A 22,804-nucleotide genomic window follows, 5' to 3' on the forward strand; every position below is an offset into this window, starting at 1 on the left:
CTTTCTCCCTCCACTGGCAATGCAGGGATCCTGGATGGATGAGTGTGACTCCAGCCTCTGTGGACATCTCATCACTGGAGACTTGAGAAGAGCAAGATCAGTATCTCCCAAAGTACTCAGACTGAGTGAGAGTATTCATCCTGGGGCATTTGTCAGCTTTGAGTACTTGACTGTCACAACTTCAGGATCCTTCTCGTGATGACCGTGCTATAGATTTGAAGGCTTTTGTCTGCATTTCCCTTCAGGTTAATATCTGAAGCGAATGTCAGCTATGTCACCAATTATCAGTGGCTAGTTGTTGAATAATTTTTCTTTCAACTGTTTCTTTTCCCCAGGGATGTGATTAGAACATCTGTACAAACAGTTACACTGAGTGGTCAAGTTATTTTGATTTTTCTAGCCTTTGCTTCTCTCAGCTAGCCTTTACTTTTTGTGGAAGTTTTACACTTCAGCAGCAAACTTTTTTTGTTTTATGATGATCTTAGTCTTTAGAGGAATATCTTAAGTTCTGTTGGGTTTGCAGTAGGTTACTCGTGCTTGGAAGGAAGACAACTTGCTAACTGTGGGGCTTTAAGAGGTCTGGTTTAAAGCAACTGGAGGGATTGTCTGTAGCTCAGGGGAGAAGGGTTGTAGGAAGGTTTCCATGCCTTTGCCAGGTTACTGTATCCCCATCTCCCCCTCTGCAGATGGCTGCACTCCCCTGATGTTGGCATCTCTGCGTGCGGGCGGCTCCGACATCAGCGAGGACGACGAGGACGGGGAAGACTCCTCAGCAAACATCATCACGGATCTGATCTACCAGGGGGCCAACCTGCAGGCACAGACAGACCGCACCGGGGAGATGGCTCTGCACCTGGCAGCCCGATACTCCAGAGCCGACGCTGCCAAGCGGCTCCTGGATGCTGGGGCCGATGCCAATGCTCGGGACAACATGGGTCGGACCCCTCTGCACGCAGCCGTGGCTGCTGACGCCCAGGGGGTCTTCCAGGTATGGCCACTGGAGAGCTCCGGGCTCTGTGTTTATATGAGTCTGTCCAAGCTGAGCTCTGTTCACTCACAACCCTCCTCTCGTGCTTTCCACAGTTTGGAGGTGAGGCAGAGCTATTTTACATCCAGTTTCCTTGGGTATTCACAGCTCGAAGAGCTCAGCATGCGTAAATCATCTGGCATGTATTTATTTGGTCCGTTTGCCCCTGTCGCCTGCTGAGTCCTTGCATTTCAGTGCTCAGGCTGCTTTGTCGTTGTAAAATTTCTCTTGAGATTCTGCCAAATCCTCAGTTTTGGTCTGTAGGGGTATTGAAAAGCATCCATCTTCCCCTGTTGTCCAGATCCTGATCCGTAACAGAGTGACAGACTTGGATGCTCGGATGAATGATGGGACGACCCCGTTAATTCTGGCTGCACGTCTGGCTGTGGAAGGGATGGTGGCCGAGCTCATTAATTGCCAGGCTGATGTGAACGCTGTGGATGACCACGGTAATGTGAAAACTATGTGCCAGGCTGGGCAAATATTTGCCATGGTGTGAGCAGGGAGGGGTGGGTTCTGCTCTCCCAAAGTGGAAGCTCTTCATGAATTCTGTAGCTAAATCACACACTGGGCTCTCCTGCAAAGTCCTCCAGTGGTAATAAGCTACAGGCCGATGCACAGTGGTTTGGTTAAACAATCCTGGAGGAGAAGTAAAATAACTCCTTGGTTTGTTACTGACGTTGTTGTGTTTCCCTGCAGGTAAATCTGCTCTTCACTGGGCTGCTGCTGTCAACAATGTGGAAGCAACACTAGTACTGCTGAAAAATGGAGCCAACAGAGACATGCAGGATAACAAGGTACAGTGTGGCAGTGCTCAGCAAGCCTGTGCTTCCTATCTCAAAGCATCTCTTCACTGTTGCTAGTGAACTAAGTTCAGATTTTCTTAACTGGGTGCTCAGTCCAGGTCTTGCAAACCCAGACTGTGACTGGAGCTCTCCCCAAGTGCTGAGTGTCTTACAGGGTTTCTGGTATGGGAGAGCAGTTCTCTTCCCTGTTTGGCCACGTGCTGGGTATCAATGCTGTCCTGCTTTCCCTGCAGGGAAGGAATGCGAGACGCAGCAGGGGTGTGTGAGAGCAGCAGGTGAAGTGCTGCTGCTGTCAAAGAGCTGGATTCCAGTTAGCAGACAGAAAAATACCTGATGGCACAGCAGCAGTGGTGTCCTGTGACGTTTCTAGGGGTCTCAGTGCAGGGTGGAGACGGGGGACAAGCCCCTCTGTTTGACAGACTGTCTGCACTGTGCAGATGTTCTGTAGCTTCACTGTTAGTTTTTGCTGTGTCTCAGTCCTTGATTTATCTCCTCGGCCTAAAGCATCTTTTTTGGATTATGATGTATGGCTTAGTGGATTTTAGAGCTACCAACGAGCTCTAGTTCCTTGCTGGGCTCTTTTAGCCTTTTGTGCCTTTCCCTCATAGGAGGCAATAGGAGAAAGGCACCAGGTGCTTTCATGGTTCCTCCAATGATCTAGGGCAGAATAGTGCCCTTCCTGGTGGGAAAGTTCAGCCTGTGCTCCGCTGCTGTGTATAAAATTATCTGTAATCTGCCTTTTTCAGTGGGCAGCTCTCAGGGTGGGTGGCTCTTGGAGACTGTTGATGTGACGCTGCATTATACAGTGCTTGCCAGTCTGCCACACCATAAGGAATTATGAGTTGTAAATCAGTCCCCCCACACTGAAGCTGCTAAAATATTTACTCTCTGTGTTTCCAGGAGGAGACTCCACTCTTCCTCGCTGCTCGGGAAGGCAGCTTTGAAGCAGCAAAAATCTTGCTGGATCATTTTGCCAACCGAGACATCACGGACCACATGGACCGACTGCCCCGGGACGTGGCCCAGGACCGGATGCACCACGACATCGTGCAGCTCCTCAACGAGTACAACGTGGCCCACAGCCCTGCCGGGCACCCTGGGGCCATGCTGAACTCTGCCCTCTCCCCTGTCATCTGTGGCCCCAACAGGTCCTTCCTCAACCTGAAGCACGCGTCACTAAGCAAGAAGTCACGAAAACCGAATGCCAAAGGCATGCCCACCAGCCTCACCAAAGATGCAAAGAGGAGAAGGAAGAAGTCCCTCAGTGAGGGCAAAGGGCAGTTTTCAGAGAGCTCCGTGACCCTGTCGCCGGTGGATTCCCTGGAGTCTCCGCATGCTTTTGCATCTGAACCAACCTCTTCTCCTGTGATGCCGTCACCGGGGGTGCTGCACTCGTCGCCCAGCTCGCTGCTGACGGCTCCGTCGGTGCAGGCTGCGCACACCATGTCCTTCTCCAACCTCCACGAGATGCAGCCCCTGGGGCGTGGGTCCAGCACGGTGCTCCCGTCCGTCAGCCAGCTGCTCTCGCAGCACAGAACCACCCCTCCCAACAGCGGGCTCGGCAGGCTGCGGCCAGGCAACGTCTCCACCGAGTGGATGAACCGCATGGAGGTGAACGAGTCCCAGTACAACGAGATGTTTGGCATGGTGCCCCAGGTGATGCATTCCCACCCCAGCGTTTCTCAGCAGAGTGGCTTGGTTCAAGCGGATGCGAAGCACCTGGGGGTGTCCAGGGAGTCTTTGCCCCCCATCATGACTTTCCAGCTGGTTCCCAAGGGCAGCATAAACCAGCAAGCACTGCCGCAGCAGGCCCAGTCAAACTGCGCTCAGAACATGGCTGGCCCTCTTAGCTCCATGTACCAGATCCCAGATCTAGCCCAGCTGCCCAGCGCCTCGTTCTCCATGGCTGCCATCCCTCAGCAGGACGGCCAGGTGGCTCAGACGGTCCTCCCGGCCTACCACCAGTTCCAGAGCTCGATGGGGAAGTACCCCACGCCTCCCTCCCAGCACAGCTGCTACTCCTCGGCCACAGAACGGACTCCTAGCCACAACCGGCACTTACAAGGGGAGCACCCGTACCTGACTCCGTCGCCCGAATCTCCGGACCAGTGGTCAAGCTCTTCCCCGCACTCTGCCTCTGACTGGTCTGACGTGGCAACCAGTCCCAGTAACAACCAGCGCGGGCCAGCGGCCGCCCACATGACGGAGCAGCAGCGGAACAACATGCAGGTGTACGCCTGAAGGCTGCCCACGGTGCAGCCCGACTAAAGCGGACTCCAGAACTCATGAAGGTCTTCCAGCATGGAAATGAAGAACCATTTTAGTATCCAAGAGTCTTAATGAGCCCAGGATGTTCTTTCGTTGGAGGGACTGTGGTCGCTGTAGACTTGTATGCTTTCATGCTAAATGGAGAACTGTAGAAGCTGGTGATGGAGAAGACCAGCTCGGTCGCTTCTGACCAACTGGACGTGACTGCTGTCTGCACTGGATTCTCCAGTCTGCTTTTAAACACGTTCCACCGTTGCTTTGGGGAGACAGCTCTTCAGCTTAATACATCTTGTAGTCATTTCTCCAGAAATTTAGGCAAAACCAGCTTTGTATCCTTATTTTGTTACTCCTCCTGTTACCCACGTAACCTCTCTCTGAAGCACCTTCTACTAGTTCTCCCGAGTTCGAGTTGCCTTGTCTTGACACAGCTCAGAGCTGCACCCACATTCCTAGCCCTGTTCCTTCCCTTGTCCACTCTTGCTCAGCAAGCGAGCTGGACCTCCCAAAATACCTGCAGGTCAAGTGACGCCTCCTGTCACACAGCTTCACCCTTTCCTCTTCAGGAGTCTTTGCCTTGTGGAGACCCACTAACCCCCCTTAGCGTTCTCACTGCCTGCTCCCCAGGTATTATGAGATTATATATACATATAGTCTTTTTAGGTTGCTTGTTTTGTTATTTTCCCCTCCCGAAAACGCTGGTCTGACCTGGTCTTCCCACCACGGTGGCCCGTGGGCCCATCTCTTCCCTGAGACACCCCTGACCATTTTGACACACTACCCTCCCCGTGCCCCTATCCTGCCAGGAGTGTCCATGACTGCCTCCATGGGCTCCCATGCCAGAAGAGATGCACTGCAACTGATACAGGCCTTTTGGGATGAGCACGAGTGTTTCAAAAACTGGTAACACAAGCTCCCAGCGTTCTTGCACAGTAGTCCCCTCCCCTCCATCCAAGGGTGGCTGTGTGTCCTGTCCTCCAGATACCATATGCTGCCTCTTTATGGTATTATCAACAAGTGTCAAACGTGCGGTTACACGTTTGCGGTGCGTGTCCTTCTGCGTCAGGAACGACATCCAGCCCTTTGAAAAGTGTCCCTTTCGCTGCAGCCCTGGGTCAGAGCTGCCTTGTCTTCCCCTCGCAGCGCACGGAGGCCGCAGCACTGACTGCCCAGCGGGCCTCCAGCAGCACGGGCGGTGTGCCAGGAGCCGGGCTGTGGCAGCAGACCAAATAGCTCGGAAACCATTGCCTCCTGCAGCTTGGTGCACAGGTTTGGGGCTGTCCTCTGCTCTCAGCTTCAGCCTGAGTGGAGATCTCCCAGCCGAGGTGGCCTGCGTGCTCTGTGGGACAGTAGGGCCGCTCGTGGTGCGGCTGCCCCGATAGTTTTGGAGCTGTGGAAGCCAGCTGTCGTGACCTTAGGCAAACAGCCGCTCTTTCTGCTTTGCCCCCAAGAGCAGCGCTTCTCCGGAGGGCTCCAGACCAGCCAGCAGCCGAAGTGAACGTTTGTGGGGATGGTTTGCTCCTGCCTGTTCAGGGGAGTGCTGCAGACACGTCTTCCAAAGAGCTCGGGGTGCCGGCTGCTGCCAAAGGACTGAAGGCCGCTCCCCTGCGAGCAGGCCATCCAACACCCTACCGTGTACAGTATTGTCTCTGGTGTTCCTTTCCAGTCTAAGCAAGAGTCAAAGTTGCTTTTCTTCTTTTCTTTTCTTTTTTTTTTTTCTTTTCCCAATTCCACTCAATGGTACATGAAGGCAGGGCCTCAGGAGGAGCTGGTTCCCGGGGCCGTCGCTTTGGGCTGAAGTTTTTAGTTGTGTGTGAAGTTCCCGCTTTTCACGGCACACACAGCGTTCCCCGGCACGCTCGCTGCAGCGCAGCCGCTGGAGTTCAGCTGCAGCTGACTCAGACCTCCAGGGGGTCTGTCCAGGTACACGTTTCACTGCAAATAATGAAGTGTTGCTACATCGATGCTAAAGAAACAAAGGGCTTTTGCTCGTTAGCTCCAAATAACCAAGTGCCTTTTTATATATGTGGCTACCTTTTACAAGATGAGTGCTTTCTGTGGAATGAAGCCGGTTCCGTGCCTGGCTGTTAATACAATGGCCCTCTGCCTTTCTTTTATTTTTTTTTTTTAACTACTTGTAAAGATAATATCTCCTTAAGGTGGTATTTTATCTCGTAAGTTGTAGAGTAACCATTCACACAGCAGCATTTTCCTATATTAATAATGGAAAATATTTGCTTATTTTTACATTTTTTATAAAAGTCTTTTATGAAAATAGTTGCTGCCAAATGTATAAGCAATTTTTATCCCCAGAATAAAAAAGTATGTGCCCAGTGTCCATGTGCTGCTGTTTTCATTTTGTTTTCCTGGCTGCCTGTGGCACAGCCACTGGCTTATAAATGAGTCAGGGCTGCTCTGTCTCAGCACCACATGAACCCCACCACTTAGCTCCACCCAAGGAGCTGGAAGCAGCCTGGTGTGGGTGTTACAGATGGATTTTGGGTCTCTTGGTTAGCTGAGAAGGGGGCAGTAACCAGCAGGCAAGCAGCTGGGCGTACTGGGAAGGATGGGGAGGGACTGGGATGGGTCCTTTCCTGGACACTTTGGGTAAGAGCTCCTGCTTGCCTGTGGGAGCCAGGGAAGGCTTTTAGGCAGGTGGTGAGCGAGGTGGGCCAGGCAGTGGGCAGTGGGGCTGTGGATTCACTCGCTCTCTCAGGTCCTGCTTGCTTCCCTTGGCTGTTTCCTGCCTTTGCAGTAGGGTAGAGGACTCTCATCCACCCTGGAGCTGGGGCTGCCTCCCTGGCTTTGTCTCAGCAGTTGATGCATGGAATCCTTAAGGTTGGAGCAGCCCCCTAAACTCATCGAGTCCAACCTTTAGCCTGGCACTGCTGTGTTCACCCCTCAACCATGTCCCCAGATGCCACATACAGATGTTTTTGGAGCATTCCAGGGATGGTGATTCCACATCTTTCTGGGCAGCTTTGATCCAATGCCTAACTGCCCTTTCATTGACAAATTTTTCCCTCGTATCCTATCTAAACCTCCCCTGGTGCAACTTGAAGCCATTTCCTCTCCTCCTGTTGCTTCTCACCTGGGAGAAGAGACCAAGCCCCACCTGTCTACTGCCTCCCTTCAGGTTGTTGTAGAGAGTGATAGAGTCCCCCCTGAGCCTCCATTTCTCAAGACTAAGAGGATGAAGATGTGTGATTCTCCAGCCTCTGAAACAGGGAATCACCACTCCTCTGGGCTGGTCTCAGGCTTGAAGAGTTTGACTTGAGCAATCAGAAAACAAGCTGTCAATAGCTGCTGAGCTGTGTTTGGAGCACAGAGGTGCCACTGAAGCCTTGGGCTCCACTGGTGTTCACCTGGCTGTTCGCCAGCTCTTGCTGTGGGCTCAGATGGAGCCGGTAGCTGAATTACGATGCTGAGCTGGGGTAAAGTTGCTGGGGGCATTTTAAGGGTTTAATATTCAAACAGTGCAGCTCCTTTATCTCCTGGTAGAGCCAGCTGGGTGAGTCCAAACCTCCAGGAGGCATTCATCCATGTTCTCCCACAGCTTGCACATCTGTGCCAAAGTTTAGTGAGCTCTGCCGAGCCCCTGGCACAGCAGCATGGAGCTCACTGGTGCTCAGGCTGAGACTTGAAGCTGTGTCTCCTCGGGGCTGCTCATGCCTCCTCCCCAGCCTGGGATGGCCAGGGGCTTGTGGAAACTTGCTGTGCTGCATCCAAACTGAACCATCAGGCAGGGAGCTGCCTCGTCCCTTATCTAACTGAGGAGTAGTGGAGGAGCCTCAGGCTCTTTGGGGGAGCTTTTTCACTGTTTTTCCATAAATCAAGGGTGGAGTCCTGTTTTCTGGGGAGTTGCTATGTTTGCAGGGTTTTGCCATTGATCAGGGCAGCTGATGTGTGGCAGGTTGTTTCTTTCAGAACTGATAGCAGGCAGCAGCTGTGTTTGGACACGAGAAGGTTTCACCCCTTGGATCCCAGAGGATGCCTAGCAAGCAGCAGCAGCTCCATCTCACTGTGCGGGTGAAGGAGAGGGGTCTGATCCTCCTCCCTGCCCAGGGCAGAAGCCAGACCTGCCTCAGCACGCCGGCAGGGAGCTGCTCCCTGTGGGCGTAGCAGCGTTCACCAGCTGCGTGTTTCAGCAAATGCTGCTGCAGAGGACAGCCCGTGGCAGATCCCGTGGCTTGAGCCTGACAGCAAGCTCTCCATGTGGGAGGAAGCAGGGCTCAGCCCTGGGCCTGGATCCTCTGCAGGTAGCTGCCTCCTGGGTCACACTAATGCTGGCAAGCACCAGGCCCACAAGGGCAGCTCCCCTCCTTCCCACCGACCTCCACCGAGGGTTTTGGGGAGGGAGAGCCAGGCGTTGGCCGGAGCTGGTAGCAGCAGGATGGACCAAGCCGCTCTGGTCCATCAGGAGCCAGTGAAGTGACGCTGCAGAGCAGCGTGGTGGCAGCAGGAACGTGGAGAACTCCGGCTGCCTCCCCCAGGTGCAGAGGTCGCCCCGGGGCGAGGAGCAAGGACCGTGGCAGAGAAGGCTGTGCCAGACCTTGCCGAAGGGCTCCAGCTGCCGGGGCCGGGAGCTCATCCCTGTGGCTCCATGCCCGCAGCAACCTCCCCGGGCTGGGGCTGCAGGGAGCCGCCTGGGGCAGGGGCAGTGAGGGGCTGCTGCTGCGGGAGCTGCCCCTTCCTCCCGGAGGGACACACAGTGACGAAGGCTTGCGTCACGGCCGGGCCCGAGGGCTGGGCATCCTCCCCGCTATCTGAGGGCATCGCCAGCCCCCGGCTGCAGGCTGTTCCCACATCCCGGCGTCCCGCATCCTGCTCGCAAACATCCCCCGGCAGTTCAAACAAGGGCGGTGTGTGGGTGACGCATGGCAGAGCCGGGCAGGGCGCGGGGCCCGGCCGGGTGCCACCCCTTGGCAGGGGACGGGGGCAGTGCCAGGGGGTCGGACCCATGGCCCGGCCGCTGGTCGCAGGGATGCCCTGGCCGGGATCGGGGGATCACCCCCGGGGCTCACCCCCGCCAGCCCCCGGGCAATCCAGGGCTGGCCCAGCGGGCATCCCTGCCAGGTGCCAGGCTGCTCTGGGCTGGAAGATTATATCTGTATCGCGGGAGCAATTAATGATGATTGCAGGGGGTTTATTGACCAACTAGGACAGGTTCTTCCTGTCTGTCTCTGGAGAAATGCAAACAGACTGGAGATCTGGGCAATTTTCCAGCAAAGTGGGGGAAATGGAGGGGGGTCAGCAGTAAGATTTTTATGGTGAGTATCACCTGAGGAGGGCAAACAGATGCTGGTGAGCACCAGGCTATAAAGGGCAGCTCCTCTCCTCTCCTGTCCCGGTGACCCGCGACCAGCCGCTATTTCTCACCATCTCCGGACAACAGGTGAGGAAGAGGACTCTCCCACGGCACCTGGGGCCTCGGGATGCTCAGAGCTGGCTCACGGGCAAACAGGAGCTGGTCCCTCTCCCTGGCAGCTCCCGCGGGAGCGGAGCTCTGCCCTCGCTGGATGGGGCAAGCTGTGATGCCGCATTTTTCAGCCCTGCGTTGACTTTTGTCGCTGCTTCTTTGAGGGGAAGACGAGCTGAATCTGCAAATCGGCCCCAGTGCCCAGGGATTAGCCCAGACAAAAGGGAACCGCGCTGATGTGGCCGATTTTTCTCCCCAGCCTGGGCAGCACTACGAGCTCAGGGCGTGAAAACGCCGCCGTGCACGCAGTGCCTGCAGCCGCACCTGTGCCATTGCCTCGTTGGGGTCCTCCGACCCGTGCCGCGACAGCGCCCTCCCCTTGTCCCCACAGAGCAGCTTGGCTCTCCCGAATGCCTCCTGCCGAGCCTGGGACTGGTGGGGCCAGGACAATCTGCTGCCAGTGTGGGCTGGGGACTCCAAGCCATGCCTGGGGCACGGGGTGCAGGCATGGGGCAGTGACCTGTGCCGGGGGGCAGAGAGGGAGCCACAGCCTGTCATCTGCTCCAGGCGGCTCAGAGGGGCCAGGCTCAGCCCACAGCGGGGCAGCTTTGCACTCTCTGGGCACAGGTAGTAGGGGCTTCCTCTGTCCCCAGGGGACCTTGTGTGACCCTCCCGAGCCTTTATAGGGAGCAAGGAGGATGGCGGCTGCGGCCAGACTCGCCCTCCTGCTGCTGGGCTGCGCGGGGCTCCTGCGGCCAGTCGGTGAGTGCCACGGCTCGGGGGGCAACTGCTTTTGTAGCTGGGCCAGGAGGGAGCCACGCTCTTCTCCAGGCAGTGATGCCACCTGTGCTCATGCCTGCCCGCCGCTCTCCCCAAACAGACGGCAGGTACATAAACTACTGCCCCGATGGCTGGTCCTACTACAAGCTCAGCTGCTTCAAATACTTCCCCGAGCCCCGGAGCTGGGACGAGGCTGAGGTAAGCCCACCGGGGTACACAGGGGAACAGGGAGCCCCTGTCTCCCTGAGGCGCCCTGGCACTGACACCTCTCCCTGCAGAGTCGGTGCCAGGATGTCAAGAAAGGCGCCCACCTGGCCTGGGTGGAGGACGCCCACGAGGCATCCACCCTGCGGAGAACCATCTCCTACCACCAGCGTGTGCAGCCCGTCTGGATTGGACTCCAAAAGAGTAAAGAGGTGAGGTGTGGGCAGCAGAGGTGATGGGCGGCTGGGGGACAGCAGGGCCATGCCTCTGAACCCCCCTCGCCCTGCACAGAGACAGGCCTGGCAGTGGACGAGTGGGAAGGACTACAGTGCCGCCAGTGAGATGCCTGGGAACGGTGCCCGCGGGGGGAGCTGCGCCGCGCTGACCCATCACAGCGGTGAGTGCCCGGTCCCCGCACCCACCGAGCCAGTGCCTGGGCTCGGCCGGCACTCCCCTGCCTCCGTCCTCCTGCAGGTCCCATCCCCTTGCAGGGTTGCGCTGGGCACAGCTGGTGCCCGTCCTCGCCGAGGCCCCCGCCAGCCCCCTGCCTGTCTCTCCCGCAGGTTTCTCTGTGTGGTCCAGTGCCGACTGCTCCCGGAAGCATCACTACATCTGCAAGTTCTACCCCTTGCACTGAGCACAGCCCTGGCCCGTGCGGGACCCCGCGCCGGCGACGTTCCTCCCGTGCCACCTCCGTGTCTGCCCCCGCAACTGCTATAAATACATCTTATAAAAAAAGAAGCATTGCAAGTGCTGTGTGAGCTTGGTGCTGGTGCAAAGCCCTGGGCTGGTCCGTGAGAGAGAGAGACGGGCTCTGCCTCGGCTCCCCGAGCTTCCCGGCTTCAGAGGCTTCTGCGCTGCCGGCGTGGGCAGAGCTGCTTGGGGATGAGTCCCCAGGAGCTGCGGGGACAGTCGCTCTCCTGGCTGAGCACTTGGGTTTGCTCATACCAGCCCTCGGGTGCCAAACACCACAGGCGTCCCTGGGGAGCAGCTGGGGGGACAGGAGTGTCCCTAGAGTGCAGACGCGGAGACCTGGGACACAGATGTGGGTGGGGACGGGAGCTGCCGTGGGTGTGCAGGTATGGGGACAGGTGGTCCCCCAGGTGCAGACAGCTCCACAGGGATCCGGGGCCTGTGACACGGACCCATGGCCATGTTGACAGCAGCACCGGGACCAAAGGTCCCTTTTGTGTCACTGTTATCTTGCCACAGGCATCACGTGGCTGTTTGCTCTGCTGCTTTGAAGATGGCTCTGCCCCCACCCAGCTCATGGGGTTTTTACCCCCCCAGAGCTGCGGCACGTGTCAGGCGTGGACTGCGCCCCGGGCAGCGCGGGTGGTGCCGGGGAGCACCCACAGTGACCACAGCCGTGTCGGCGAGCCTGGCACCGGAGCCGCCGCTGCCCCAGGGCAGCCGGGGCTGCGGGACAGCCCGTCCGGCTGCTCAGCCCCGGCTCCGGCTCCGTGTCCCCAGGTTTTGGGGCACACAAGACGAAGACACCTCGCAAGCTCCCCCCTCCGAAGCTGCGCTGCCCCTGCTGTGTTGGCTGGCGCTCGGTGACCTTTGAGCGCCAGGGTCCGGCAGGCTGATAAAGGCCAGGAGGGCTGTGCCGGGCTGCCCACGTAGTTTATAAAAGCACTACGCAAGGCCCATCCCGCTGTCCATCTGTCCGGCCGGCCGTCCCTTCTTCCGCACAGTGGCCGGGGTGAAGATGCTGCGCTTGGTGGGGCGCGCCGCGCGCTGCTGGGGGGCGAGGTGGGCACCGCCGGGGCCGGAGCTGGCACCCCGGGGCGCCCAACACCCCACGGCTTGGCAGAGGGCATGGTGAGCATCTACATGGATCAGGGGGGCTGGACACGTAACCAGGGTAGGGCTGGGGAGCTGGCTGAGCTCTTACACCTTGCTGGGAAAGGGGAGCCTCTCCCTCCTTCCTGCAGCACTGCCGGGCACAAGGAGCTACCAGGGATTTGGGGTGCTCCCAGCCTGGGCTGCTCAGTGGTGGCATCTCCGCAGGGCCACCCTCTGTGCCCAAGGCTGCCACGGTATGGTTGCCACTCGCTCTGTCCCACAGCCTCTCCAGTGCTGCTGGGACTGGTGCTTGGCCCAAGGACGTGGGCATCCTGGCCCTGGAGGTGTACTTCCCTGCCCAGTACGTGGATCAGGAGGAGCTGGAGCGGTTTGATGGCGTGGAGGCCGGCAAGTACACACGGGGCCTGGGCCAGAAGCAGATGGGCTTCTGCGCCGCCCACGAGGACATCAACTCCCTGTGCCTGACCGTGGTGCAGCGGCTGGTGGAGCGCGGGCGCCTCTCCTGGGACGCCATCGGCCGCCTGGAGGTGGGCACCGAGACCGTCATTGACAAATCCAAAGCCGTCAAGACCGTCCTCATGCAACTTTTCCATGACTCTGGCAACACTGATGTGGAGGGCATCGACACCACCAATGCCTGCTACGGGGGCACAGCCTCGCTCTTCAACGCGGCCGCCTGGGTGGAATCCAGTGCCTGGGATGGTGAGTACAGGCAGGGACCGTGCCGTGGGGCTGGATGCTGGGTGGGTGCTGTTGGGACAGGGAAAGGAGGCAAGAGGTGGCCTGAAAGCCAAAGATGCTCCAACTGCAAAGGGAGCCACCGTGCCTCCAGGCTCTCCATCACCCCTGTTTCTTGCCCATCTTGGTGCGACACCTGGCAGCATGGAGATGGGAACAGACAAGGGCCGTGGGATGGAGGCTTCCACCCACTGGTGGCCCTGCCAGTCCCTCTGTCCTCCCCTAGGTCGCTACGCCGTGGTGGTGTGTGGGGACATCGCTGTCTACGCCACGGGGAACGCACGGCCCACGGGAGGTGCCGGTGCCATCGCCATGCTGGTGGGACCCAACGCCCCGCTGGTGCTGGAGAGAGGTTGGTGTCGGGAGGCCCTGGGAGTGGCGAGCTGATGGGTGCTGCCCCTGGGGGCCACACATCAATGCCCCAGCCTTGGGCAGAGCTGCTCAGCCAGACCCTGCTGGGTACTCCATCCAGGATGCTGGATATCCACATCCCTGTGGGCACTGTGCAGGACTCAGGGAGGCTGCTGGATTCCAGGGGTGGCATGGCAGGCAGCACCCTGGGTGTTTGCCACTGAGCTGGGACCTCCCAATGCTCTCTGACAGCTGGCTCTCCCTGTGCCCCCAGGCCTGCGTGGAACCCACATGGAGCACGCCTATGACTTCTACAAGCCGAATCTGTCCTCTGAGTACCCGGTGGTGGACGGGCAGCTGTCCATCCAGTGCTACCTGCGGGCACTGGACCGCTGCTACGCTGTGTACCGACGGAAGGCGCAGACCCAGTGGCAGCAGGGTGAGTGGCAGCGCCCCTGGGGTGCCCAGTGCAGCCCCCTGGATACTGATGGCCCCGTGTCGCCTCCCAGCTGGCATCCAGAGGCCCTTCACCCTCGATGACTTCAAGTACATCATCTTCCACTCGCCCTTCTGCAAGCTGGTGCAGAAGTCGGTGGGACGGCTGCTGCTGAATGACTTCTTGGCCTCCCCCAACCCCGACACAGCCTCCGGTCTCTACAAGGGGCTGCAGTCCTTCCGGTGGGTGCCTGTGCTGTGTCCCCATCCCACAGCCCAGCCAGGGATGTGCTGGTCTGGGGTTCCAGCTGGTCTCTCTCTGGGCAGCGGTGTGAAGCTGGAGGACACCTACACCAGCAAGGAGGTGGAGAAGGCATTCCAGGCAGCCAGCCAGGACATCTTCAACCAGAAGACCAAGCCCTCCCTGCTCCTCTCTTCCCGCAATGGCAACATGTACACGCCATCCATGTATGGCTGCCTGGCCTCCCTCCTGTCCCAGTGAGTCCCCCAAAATACTGGCTTGGGGAGAGAGAGGAAGTAATTTTGGGGACGGCACTCCCTGGCTGGATAGAGGGGCAGAACTCATCTCCCAGCCCTCATCTCCCCCTGCCTCAACAGGACCTGATCCTTTCATTGCACACAACCCTCAGTGTGGAAGCATCCTGCTCCAGACCATCTCCCTGCCAGACTTTTCATCCCAGCTTGCTGGAGTTGGGCCAGTGCATAAAGCCCTTCTGTCATCACCAGGAGGATGAAAACCCTTGTTGTCATGCCCAGTAGAATGAGTGACCCCATGGGAAAGGAGTCATGGGAACAGACAGGCTCTGAGGGGAACAAAAGCCTTGTCCTGGGGCTTCCTGGCACCACTGCACTCCAGGGCTACGCTTCCTCAGAAACGTGGCCCCAAGGATCTGCCTGCCTACAAAGGAGGCAGCCCCCTACACTGCCCCCACGGTCCTGTATCCCCATCTCCCCCTCAGCCCAAATGTCCTGTAACCCCCTCACCTCTCGCTTCAGGTGCTCAGCACGGGACCTGGCCGGCTCCCGGATCGGTGCCTTCTCCTACGGCTCGGGACTGGCTGCCAGCATGTTCTCCTTCCGTGTCTCAGAGGATGCAGCCCCAGGTGGGCCCCAGGGGAGAGAGGGACTGGGAAGGGAGGGCAGCGTGGGCTGTCAGTGCTGCCATCTCACACGCAGGGTGCCCCTTGCCAGGCTCACCCCTGGACAAGCTGGTCTCCAGCCTGGCTGACCTGCCCACTCGCCTGGATGCCCGCAAGCGTGTGGCCCCACAGGACTTCGCCGAGATCATGAAGCGACGGGAGGAAACCCATCACTTGGGTGAGCGGGGCTGGGGGGATCTGAGCCTGCCCTGTTGGGACCCCACAGCACCCCGGAGCATCACTGCCCTCTCCCTGCAGCCGACCACGCTCCCCACGGCTCCCAGGCGGATCTCTTCCCTGGAACCTGGTACCTGACCCGGGTGGATTCCAAGTACCGCCGCGAATATGCCAGGAAGCCCATCTAGAGTGGGATCACCAAAGTGGTGAGCCCTGGGGAGGGGGATGCTCTCCCACTGTCATCCCTGTTCATTCCCCACATCCAGGGCTGGCCTGTGTGGGAAAGTTCCCTTTGTATGGGTGGGGAATGGCCAGTAGTGGCTCGGGCCCCAGAGCTGTTGAAGATGGCAGCGTCTTCTGCAAATACCTGGGCAGTGCAGGGGAATAAAGGTGTGGATGGGAGGGGGCAGCAGCCCGGCTCTGGCTCCTGGTCTTGAATGGTCTCCTCCCGCCCCAGGTCCCTCTCAATTAACAACCACCAGTCTGGATCACAGCTACTTACGGGACGTATTCCATGGCCACTTGCCCTGTTAGACATGGGAATATGCCCTGACAGTCTGGGGGACTCAAGCCTCAGCCTCCAGTTGCCAGTTTACGGGGACAAGATGGCATTTTCCTCATGATGTCATTAAATTGAAACATCCTCATGGTAAAACCTGTGGGCAGGAGGGCACAGGCGACACGGTGGCTCACGGGGGTTCTCGTGCCCCTTGCAGTGCTGCTCTCTGGGCCATGTCCCATCACGGGACTGTGGCCAGACAGGACCTCGGCAGCCACAGGAACCTTTGCACCCTTCAGCAAACAGCAGCAGGGCCGGGGAACAGCAGGGGCAGGAGGGAGGGGGTTTGGGGTTGAGGACAAAGGACCACACAGACAAGGCACCACATGCTCTCTCCTTCTAGACCCTTTATTGAACGTGGGGCCACCCCAAACCTAGTGTGGGGGTCAGGGATGACCATGTGCAATGATTCCCCAGCTGGGGGAGGGTCCAGATGCTGTGGCCGTGGGGAGAGTCCTTGTCAGCAGTCGGGGTCTACGGCAGGTGGAGCTGGAAGATTTCTGTGACACATGGCTTTAGCTCGCCGAGGTTGGACAGGGGGGCTGAGAGCCCCACGACACTCCACTGCTCCCCTGCCACCGTGCTGGAGCTGTGGTAGGACAGGAGCTGGGCCCCTGCCTTGCTCAGCAGCCCTAGAGAGGAGCACAGGAATTAGGGACCACGGGCTGCCCACTGGCCTAGCACCCAGCCGGGAGCTGAGCCTCTGCTCGCCCCAACCCCCTGCTCAGAGGTTCATGATTCCATTTCTTCCTCCACCCCAAGTCCTTTGCTCAGCATCACACAACCCCCTGCCCAAACCCCCCATCCATCCATCCATCCATCCATCCATCCAGGCAGCATCTGCTGCAGCCGGGGTCGGGTGCGGGGGTTCCCCCAGGCTGTCCCTGCAGCTCAGGGCTGACACAGGGACTCACCGGTCAGCGTGGCCAGAGCACTGGTGTCAGAGGCTTTGGCTCTGTAGATGAGGATAGGGCCAGACACCGGGGCTGGCAGCTTGAAGGTGGCCCCATTGATCTGCCGCAGGACCGGGGTGCTGCCCTGCACCGTCCCCGTCACCTGGTGTGGGGTGCCCTGCAGGGACACCTGCACCAGACCGGTGCTGCTGTCAGGCTCGGGGGCCACATCGCTGTGGGTGGTTGTGACCTGCCAGAGAGACACGGACACTCAGTGCCCAGGTCCTGGGTGTGGCTGGGGCAGGGAAGGGATGTCCTCGGAAGCACTCCAGGGAACGCCCAGCGTCAATGCTGCATTAGCAGTGTGGTAGGGTGTCTCCAGGCTCATGCTGCTTGGTGGGGAAGGCACACCAAGCTGGGCTGCAGAGCCGGGGTGTCTACGTACCTTCAGCCCAGCCTCCTGGGCCAGCAGTATGGCGTTAACCAGGGTCACTTCCTTCTGCGTCCCTCCAGCCAGCATGCCCGCGGCCACAGCAGGCGTCAGGTAGCTCCCAGCCTCCTTCAGGGGTGTCCCTGGGGTGCAGGGAGGAGGTGTGCATGAGCCAGCAGCAGAGAAGTCAGGCCCGCAGTGGAGTGGCCAGCCTGGGGCTGGTCCTTCCACCCACCCAGTCCATCCATCCATCCTTCCCTGCACACTCTAGGGCTCCAATCCCACTGTTAACCACCCTCCTGTCTGTCTGTTCTCCTGCCTGCCCAGTGGGGTCTCCACACCCAGGCTCACCTAGGGTGCAGACCTGCACGCTGCCCTGTACTTGCTTGCCCGCCGTGCACAGCACCGTGCCCAGGGCCTTGGCCAGGGTGATCCAGGGCTTGGTCTGGGGTGCAAAAGCCTTGCTGAGAGCCTGCCCATTAACCTGCAGGAGAGAGTGAGTGGTGAGAGCCTGCCAGGGATCCCCCATGGAGCATTGCTCCCAGTGCACCCATGGGTTACACCTGGGGTAACTGAGGAGGTCAGGTGCTGCAGAGGACTCACTACGCCGGTCAGCCCCTTCCCCGTGGCCATGTCCACGATCTGCATGGCGATTTCCTTGCCGCAGCGGCTCTGTGCCTCCCGTGTGCTGGCACCCAGATGTGGGCAGGAAATGACATTGGGATGCTTCACCAGGTCACAGTCCTTTGGGGGCTCCTGCAGATGTAGTTCCATCCTGCCATCAGCTCCCAGCACCTACCTGGGAGCTCGGAGGGAGCAGGGGGCATTTACCCCACCTCCTTTGCAAGGAGAGATGCTGAGGGCTGTTCCTGGTCCCAGCCCCACAGCGTTTGCTAGGCTGCCCTGCCCTGGTTTGGGCAAAATTAAGGCGGTGCTGAGAGAAAGCCAAGCTCGGAGGGTCCCCACAGCCCCACTCACCTGTGTGAAGACATCAAGGGCAGCCCCACCACACTGCCCCGACTGCAGCGCCCGCAGCAGCGCGCCCTCATCCACGATGCCACCACGGGCACAGTTCACCACCTGCACGCCACGGCGGCACTTGGCAAAGGTGCTGTCATTCAGGAGCCCTGCAGAAGGAGGGCTGTGAGAAGAAGGGGGCTTCCCCAGCTCTCCCCAAACCTCCCTGTGACCATGCCCGCTTCATACCCGTGGTGGAGGGCAGCAGCGGCGTGTGCACCGTGATGAAGTCGCAGCGGGGCCAGATCTGCTCCAGCGGCAGCTGCTCCACACCAAAGGTGGCTGAGACATCAGGGGTGATGATGGGATCGTAGCCGATGGTCTGAGGCAGAGCGGGCGCTCACTCTTACAGCCTGGCACGGTGGCTCTGGCCAGGTCAGGGAGGTCTATGCTCCCCATCGTTCCTCCCTGCCCTATCTCCTCACCTTCATGCCAAAAGCCTGCATACGAATGGCCACCTCCCTGCCGATGCGTCCCAGCCCCAGCACGGCCAGCGTCTTCCCGTTCAGCTCCATGCCCATGTACTGGAGAGTACAGGGAGAGTGAGTGAGTGAGTGAGACACCCCACATGGACACCCCCACCCAGAGGTGCTTCACTGCCTCCTACCTTCTTACGGTCCCACTTGCCCTCCTTCATGGAGGCAGCTGCCTGCGGGATCTGCCTGAAAAGGAGGCTGTGGTCAGTGCGGAGTAGGTAGGGGGCTGTAGGGCACACCTGTCCCCATCCTGCCTTGTTCTCACCTGGCCAGGCACAGGATCATCCCACAGGTGAGCTCGGCGGCGCTGAGGCTGTTCCCAGTGGGCGTGCTGGGGATGGAGAGTGGTGTCACTGGTGTGTGTCCCCCGGGCTGACAGGGATCTGTGCCCCGTAAGGATGGAGGCACACAGGGTCGTGCCAGGGGTGCCATGGGTGGGGAGGGCACCCTATTGAAGTCTCCCCGGCCTCCCCAGGATCACGGGCACGGATGTCCCCACACTCCTGCTCTTACTTCATGACCAAGACGCCTTTCCTGGTGGCTGCCTCCACGTCCACATTGTCCACGCCGGTGCCGGCTCTGCCCACCACCTGCAGCCTCTCTGCCGCCTCCAGAACCTCGGCCGTGACTTTGGTGGCCGAGCGGACGATGAGCCCATCGCAGTCCTAAGGGGTGACAGACACGGCGAATGGGACCAGGGTCGGGGTCGGTGGTCCCGGCTGGGTGACGGGACGGGGACAGCCGCTGCCGGGGTCCGGGATCTGCCGTGCGAAACCGGCCGGGCTCTTGCATCAGACGGGAGGCGGGGACCGGTCGAAGGGGTCCGCTGCCACCCGGGACCGCCGGCCTGCAGCTGTGCCCACCCACCCACGCACCCACGCGTGGGTGCAGCCCTGCCTCACCCGGATCTCCCGCAGCAGCTCCTCCTTGCTCAGCCCGGGCTTCTCCGTCACCCGGAGCCCGCCGGCCTGCAGGATCTCCCGGCAGCAGGGGTCCAGGCTTTCGCTGATCAGCACTTTCTGCAGCTTGCCCAGTGCCATGGCGGGAGCGGGCCCGGCGGGACGGGGAGGGACTGGACGGAACGGGGGTGCCGGCTCTCTCCGCACGCCGCCGAGAGGCTGCTGCTGCCCCTCCGCCGCGCTAAAAGGGCTGCGAGCGGTGCACGTTTTTCGGGCTCATTGGGTCCCGTCTCCATAATCCCACCTCCTTCCCCTCCCCGCCCCAGCCCGCCCGGTCCCCTCCTCATCCCCCCCGCCCCCGGGGGGAGGGAGGGAGGGAGGAGGCGAGGGGTGCGGGGCCCGGTCTGGGCCGGGCCCCCCAGCAGCCCCAGAGAAAAGGAAGGAGGTGCCCTCCCAGGACCCCGTGGGTCGGGGAGCCACGAAAACCGGGGCCAGCGTGTCCCGACCCTGCGCACCGCGTCCGTGCCTCAGTTTCTCCGTCCCGTATATGACAGCTCAGTAAGGCAGGAGGGGGACGGCAGTGGCAGCCACGATGGCGCGGGTGACTCCCCACAAAGCTGGGGGTGCCGCTGGCAGGGAGCAGCCCAGCCCATGGCGAACCCAGACATGCCCTCCCCAGCTCGCCCAGGAATGGGGATTCCCCAGACGCCACAGCTCAGAAGTGAGAGAGCGCCGCGGCCCCTGCCCACCCCCGACTTCGTGTCTGCTGTTGAGCAATGCCCCTGATAAGGTGCCGGGGACACGGGCCCAGCCCTGGCCCCTGGCTCCCAATGCCGTGGGGTGCATGGGAGCCACCCAGCAAACGCCCTCCATGTAGCAAGAGCCAGGTGACTGCGTCCAGTGACCTCGCAGTGGGAAGTGCTGGCCCTGAGACACGATGGTGAGGGATCCGGGAGACCGGACATGTGGATGGCAAGGGACGCGGCCAGACCTTCACAGGGCACCTGGACCAGACACAGCCCAGATCCTGCCCACGGGGAGCAGGGGCTGAGGGGCTGGCCCTGCCTTCCGCCACTTTCCACGCATGGGGGGTGGGCAGAACCCACCCGGTGCTGCCAAGCCAGGTCCTAATGGGATTGGGCCCGTCCCCAGGCTCTGCGTGCCCCGGGCAGCAGGTCTGGACCAAAGCGCCCTGTGTGAGACCTGGGTGGCCCCGGAGGCTGTTAAACCAAGCAGAGCCCAAGTGACGGAGCTGTCCTAGCAGACAGGAGGTGGCCAGAATTAGGATGACCGTCCTCGCCACAGGCAGCGCCGCCGAGGTGGAGAGCCCAGCACTATGTACAGCCTGGAGCTGCGCACAGCCTGGCACCACCTACAGCCGGTGCTGTCCTGCAGCCGCGGCCAGGGAACAACCGTGACGCCAGAGCGGGGAAAGTCCAGGGCGGCCGGCGCGGGGTGAGAGATGCGGTCAAGGGCAGCGGCTGGTGAAATCTGCAGCGATCCCGAAGCGGCCCCTCGGCAGGGAACTGTGACCCGGGCACCGCGACAGGGCAGCCTCGCCACGGCCTCCCGCGTGGCGTGGGCTGGGGGCAGCCGCCCTACGGGACCTGCTGAGGCTGGGACACGGCCCGCGGCCCCGCAGCGCTTGGCACAGCCGGGCGCCGGCGCCAGCCTCTCTTTTAGCCATTGGGACCTTGCTCCAGGTGGCCGGAGGACACACCAGGACCTGCCATCCCGGCGCCCTGCTCCCCGTGCCGGCACCGCCCGGGCTTGCCCTGGGTCTCAGTGGTTCCTCTCCCACGCCTGTGGCATGTTTGTGCGGAGGACACGCGTGGCCAAGTCACCGCTGCCTGTGGCAGCGCATTTGCCGGCTTTTCCCGGCCAGCTGGTGCCCTCTCCTGGGGATCGTGGCCAGAGGCACAGCCCCACGGCACCCCGGGCCTCGCCGCGGGCCTGCTGGGACACTGGCAGTGCTGGCGGGGTGGCTGTGCCAGCAGGCGTGTCCCCCCACTCCCTGGCCCCCAAGAGAGCCAGATGGAGGGCACCCAAAGGCTGGAGGGGACCCAAAGGTGGCAGGGCCAGCGGGATGGGTGCCGGGGAACTGGGGCTGTGGTGGCTGATGAGTCACAATGGGGATGAAGTGGGGAGGACAGGGGCGGCACAGCACCCCTCTGCTGACCCCATTTGTACCAGGTGTTGCGTTTAGAGTAAGAAATTTGGCAGAAAATAAACCCACCTGTGTTCCAGCTGCGCTTCACAGATCAGGGGGCTGGGGACAGCTGAGCTGAAATTTCTGAGTATAACCAATTTGGCACTATAGGTCTGGCCACGTTCAGCAAGAAATTCCATGAGTGTAGCTTCACAAATAGTGCAGCTTATTAATTCAACACCCTAGGTTTGGTCGCATTCCATAAAAACCTTCATAATCACAGATTCGTGAATAGTGCAGTATATGGGAGCAGCAGAAATACAGATACAGAATTGCTGGTGATAAACTCAGCAGCTGCAATAGAGTTTTAACAGTAACAATAATGTTGTGTGATGATAATAATAATTGTATGCAGACACTTACCACGAGGGTGTCCCCACTAGGGAGGAGGGAGAGGAGAGTAGCCCATTCTGTCTCCCAGGTATTTTTGGGTCTTCCTCCTAATCAGATAAAATTCCTACCCTCCTTATATCCAGCCCAAACTTCTCTCCCTACTCCTCTGTTATGTAGAGCACAACCTAAGTGGAGAGTATGGAGCTATAGATATGGTAACATGTACCATTAAGCTTATTAGCATATGCAGGGAGTGTGTGTTAATATTTAATTGGCCCTTAATCAGACAAAAGTTACTTTTTTTGGCCACCGTGTCCTCCAAATTTCTGGTCATATGACTGATCCATGTGTCAGAGCCAAAGCAGAATCACCCCATCACCACAGGACCTCCTCCTTCTTTCTTGCCACCAGCTCTGTGGTTCTCCATCCACACAGGTAACACAGAGGGTATGAGAGGAACCCTGAGCCCTCGCCTGGCTCCTTGGTCGTCATTCCACACAAGGGCAGACTCTGCTTGGTGGCAGGGGGGTGGCCATGGGGGACAGCTGTTTGATGGGCTGTGGTGTGCAGGACAGAGGAGAATGGGGCCAAGCAGCAGGGAATTAGGGGGAGGGTCCCTGCAGAGAGAATGGGGCCAGGGAGGAGTCAGGGGCAGTGCTGGTATTAGGGTGTCGAGCAGGTAAAGGAGTTGGGGCTGTCAAAGGGCACTGGGGTTATTGGAGCTGGATGGAGAGTGGCAAAGAAGAGGAAAGGGGTGGGGGAAATTGGGGATGATTGGTTGGGATGGTGGGTGTTCAAGGGGATTTATGGGGATCAA

At 59.7% G+C, this 22,804-nt stretch overlaps 4 protein-coding genes across 4 annotated transcripts in view; 3 read left to right on the plus strand and 1 right to left on the minus strand.

Moving 5' to 3' along the window:
* The window catches only part of NOTCH2 (notch receptor 2), an 84,624-nt gene extending 78,188 nt beyond the window's left edge, over positions 1-6,436 (plus strand). The window contains exons 30-33 of the mRNA XM_068199238.1: positions 687-988; positions 1,329-1,476; positions 1,727-1,824; positions 2,734-6,436. Of these exons, the coding sequence (XP_068055339.1) occupies positions 687-988; positions 1,329-1,476; positions 1,727-1,824; positions 2,734-4,074 (1,889 nt within the window). The 3' untranslated portion in view covers positions 4,075-6,436. The remainder of the gene's footprint in view (positions 1-686; positions 989-1,328; positions 1,477-1,726; positions 1,825-2,733) is intronic.
* Positions 6,437-9,335: 2,899 nt separating this feature from the next.
* REG4 (regenerating family member 4) lies at positions 9,336-11,221 on the plus strand. The gene is made up of 6 exons (XM_068199151.1): positions 9,336-9,493; positions 10,204-10,279; positions 10,398-10,495; positions 10,576-10,713; positions 10,793-10,898; positions 11,065-11,221. Exons 2-6 carry the CDS (start codon positions 10,216-10,218, stop codon positions 11,136-11,138), a joined length of 480 nt encoding a protein of 159 aa, XP_068055252.1. The 5' UTR covers positions 9,336-9,493; positions 10,204-10,215; the 3' UTR covers positions 11,139-11,221.
* Positions 11,222-12,141: 920 nt separating this feature from the next.
* HMGCS2 (3-hydroxy-3-methylglutaryl-CoA synthase 2) lies at positions 12,142-15,588 on the plus strand. Its single transcript, XM_068199241.1, has 9 exons — positions 12,142-12,325; positions 12,573-13,012; positions 13,275-13,400; positions 13,674-13,838; positions 13,909-14,077; positions 14,162-14,332; positions 14,852-14,958; positions 15,047-15,172; positions 15,253-15,588. Exons 1-9 carry the CDS (start codon positions 12,213-12,215, stop codon positions 15,357-15,359), a joined length of 1,524 nt encoding a protein of 507 aa, XP_068055342.1. The 5' UTR covers positions 12,142-12,212; the 3' UTR covers positions 15,360-15,588.
* Positions 15,589-16,062: 474 nt separating this feature from the next.
* Positions 16,063-19,635, minus strand: PHGDH (phosphoglycerate dehydrogenase). Its single transcript, XM_068199240.1, has 12 exons — positions 19,449-19,635; positions 19,060-19,211; positions 18,812-18,877; positions 18,678-18,732; positions 18,496-18,594; positions 18,260-18,392; positions 18,032-18,180; positions 17,657-17,809; positions 17,405-17,537; positions 17,069-17,196; positions 16,645-16,873; positions 16,063-16,362 (listed from the first exon to the last, which is right to left on the minus strand). The coding sequence occupies exons 1-12, from the start codon at positions 19,584-19,586 to the stop codon at positions 16,205-16,207; spliced, it is 1,593 nt and encodes a 530-aa protein (XP_068055341.1). The 5' UTR covers positions 19,587-19,635; the 3' UTR covers positions 16,063-16,204.
* Between the last annotated feature and the right edge of the window lie 3,169 nt (positions 19,636-22,804).

The sequence above is a fragment of the Anomalospiza imberbis genome, chromosome 9, assembly GCF_031753505.1.
Source record: "Anomalospiza imberbis isolate Cuckoo-Finch-1a 21T00152 chromosome 9, ASM3175350v1, whole genome shotgun sequence".
NCBI lineage: Eukaryota > Metazoa > Chordata > Aves > Passeriformes > Viduidae > Anomalospiza > Anomalospiza imberbis.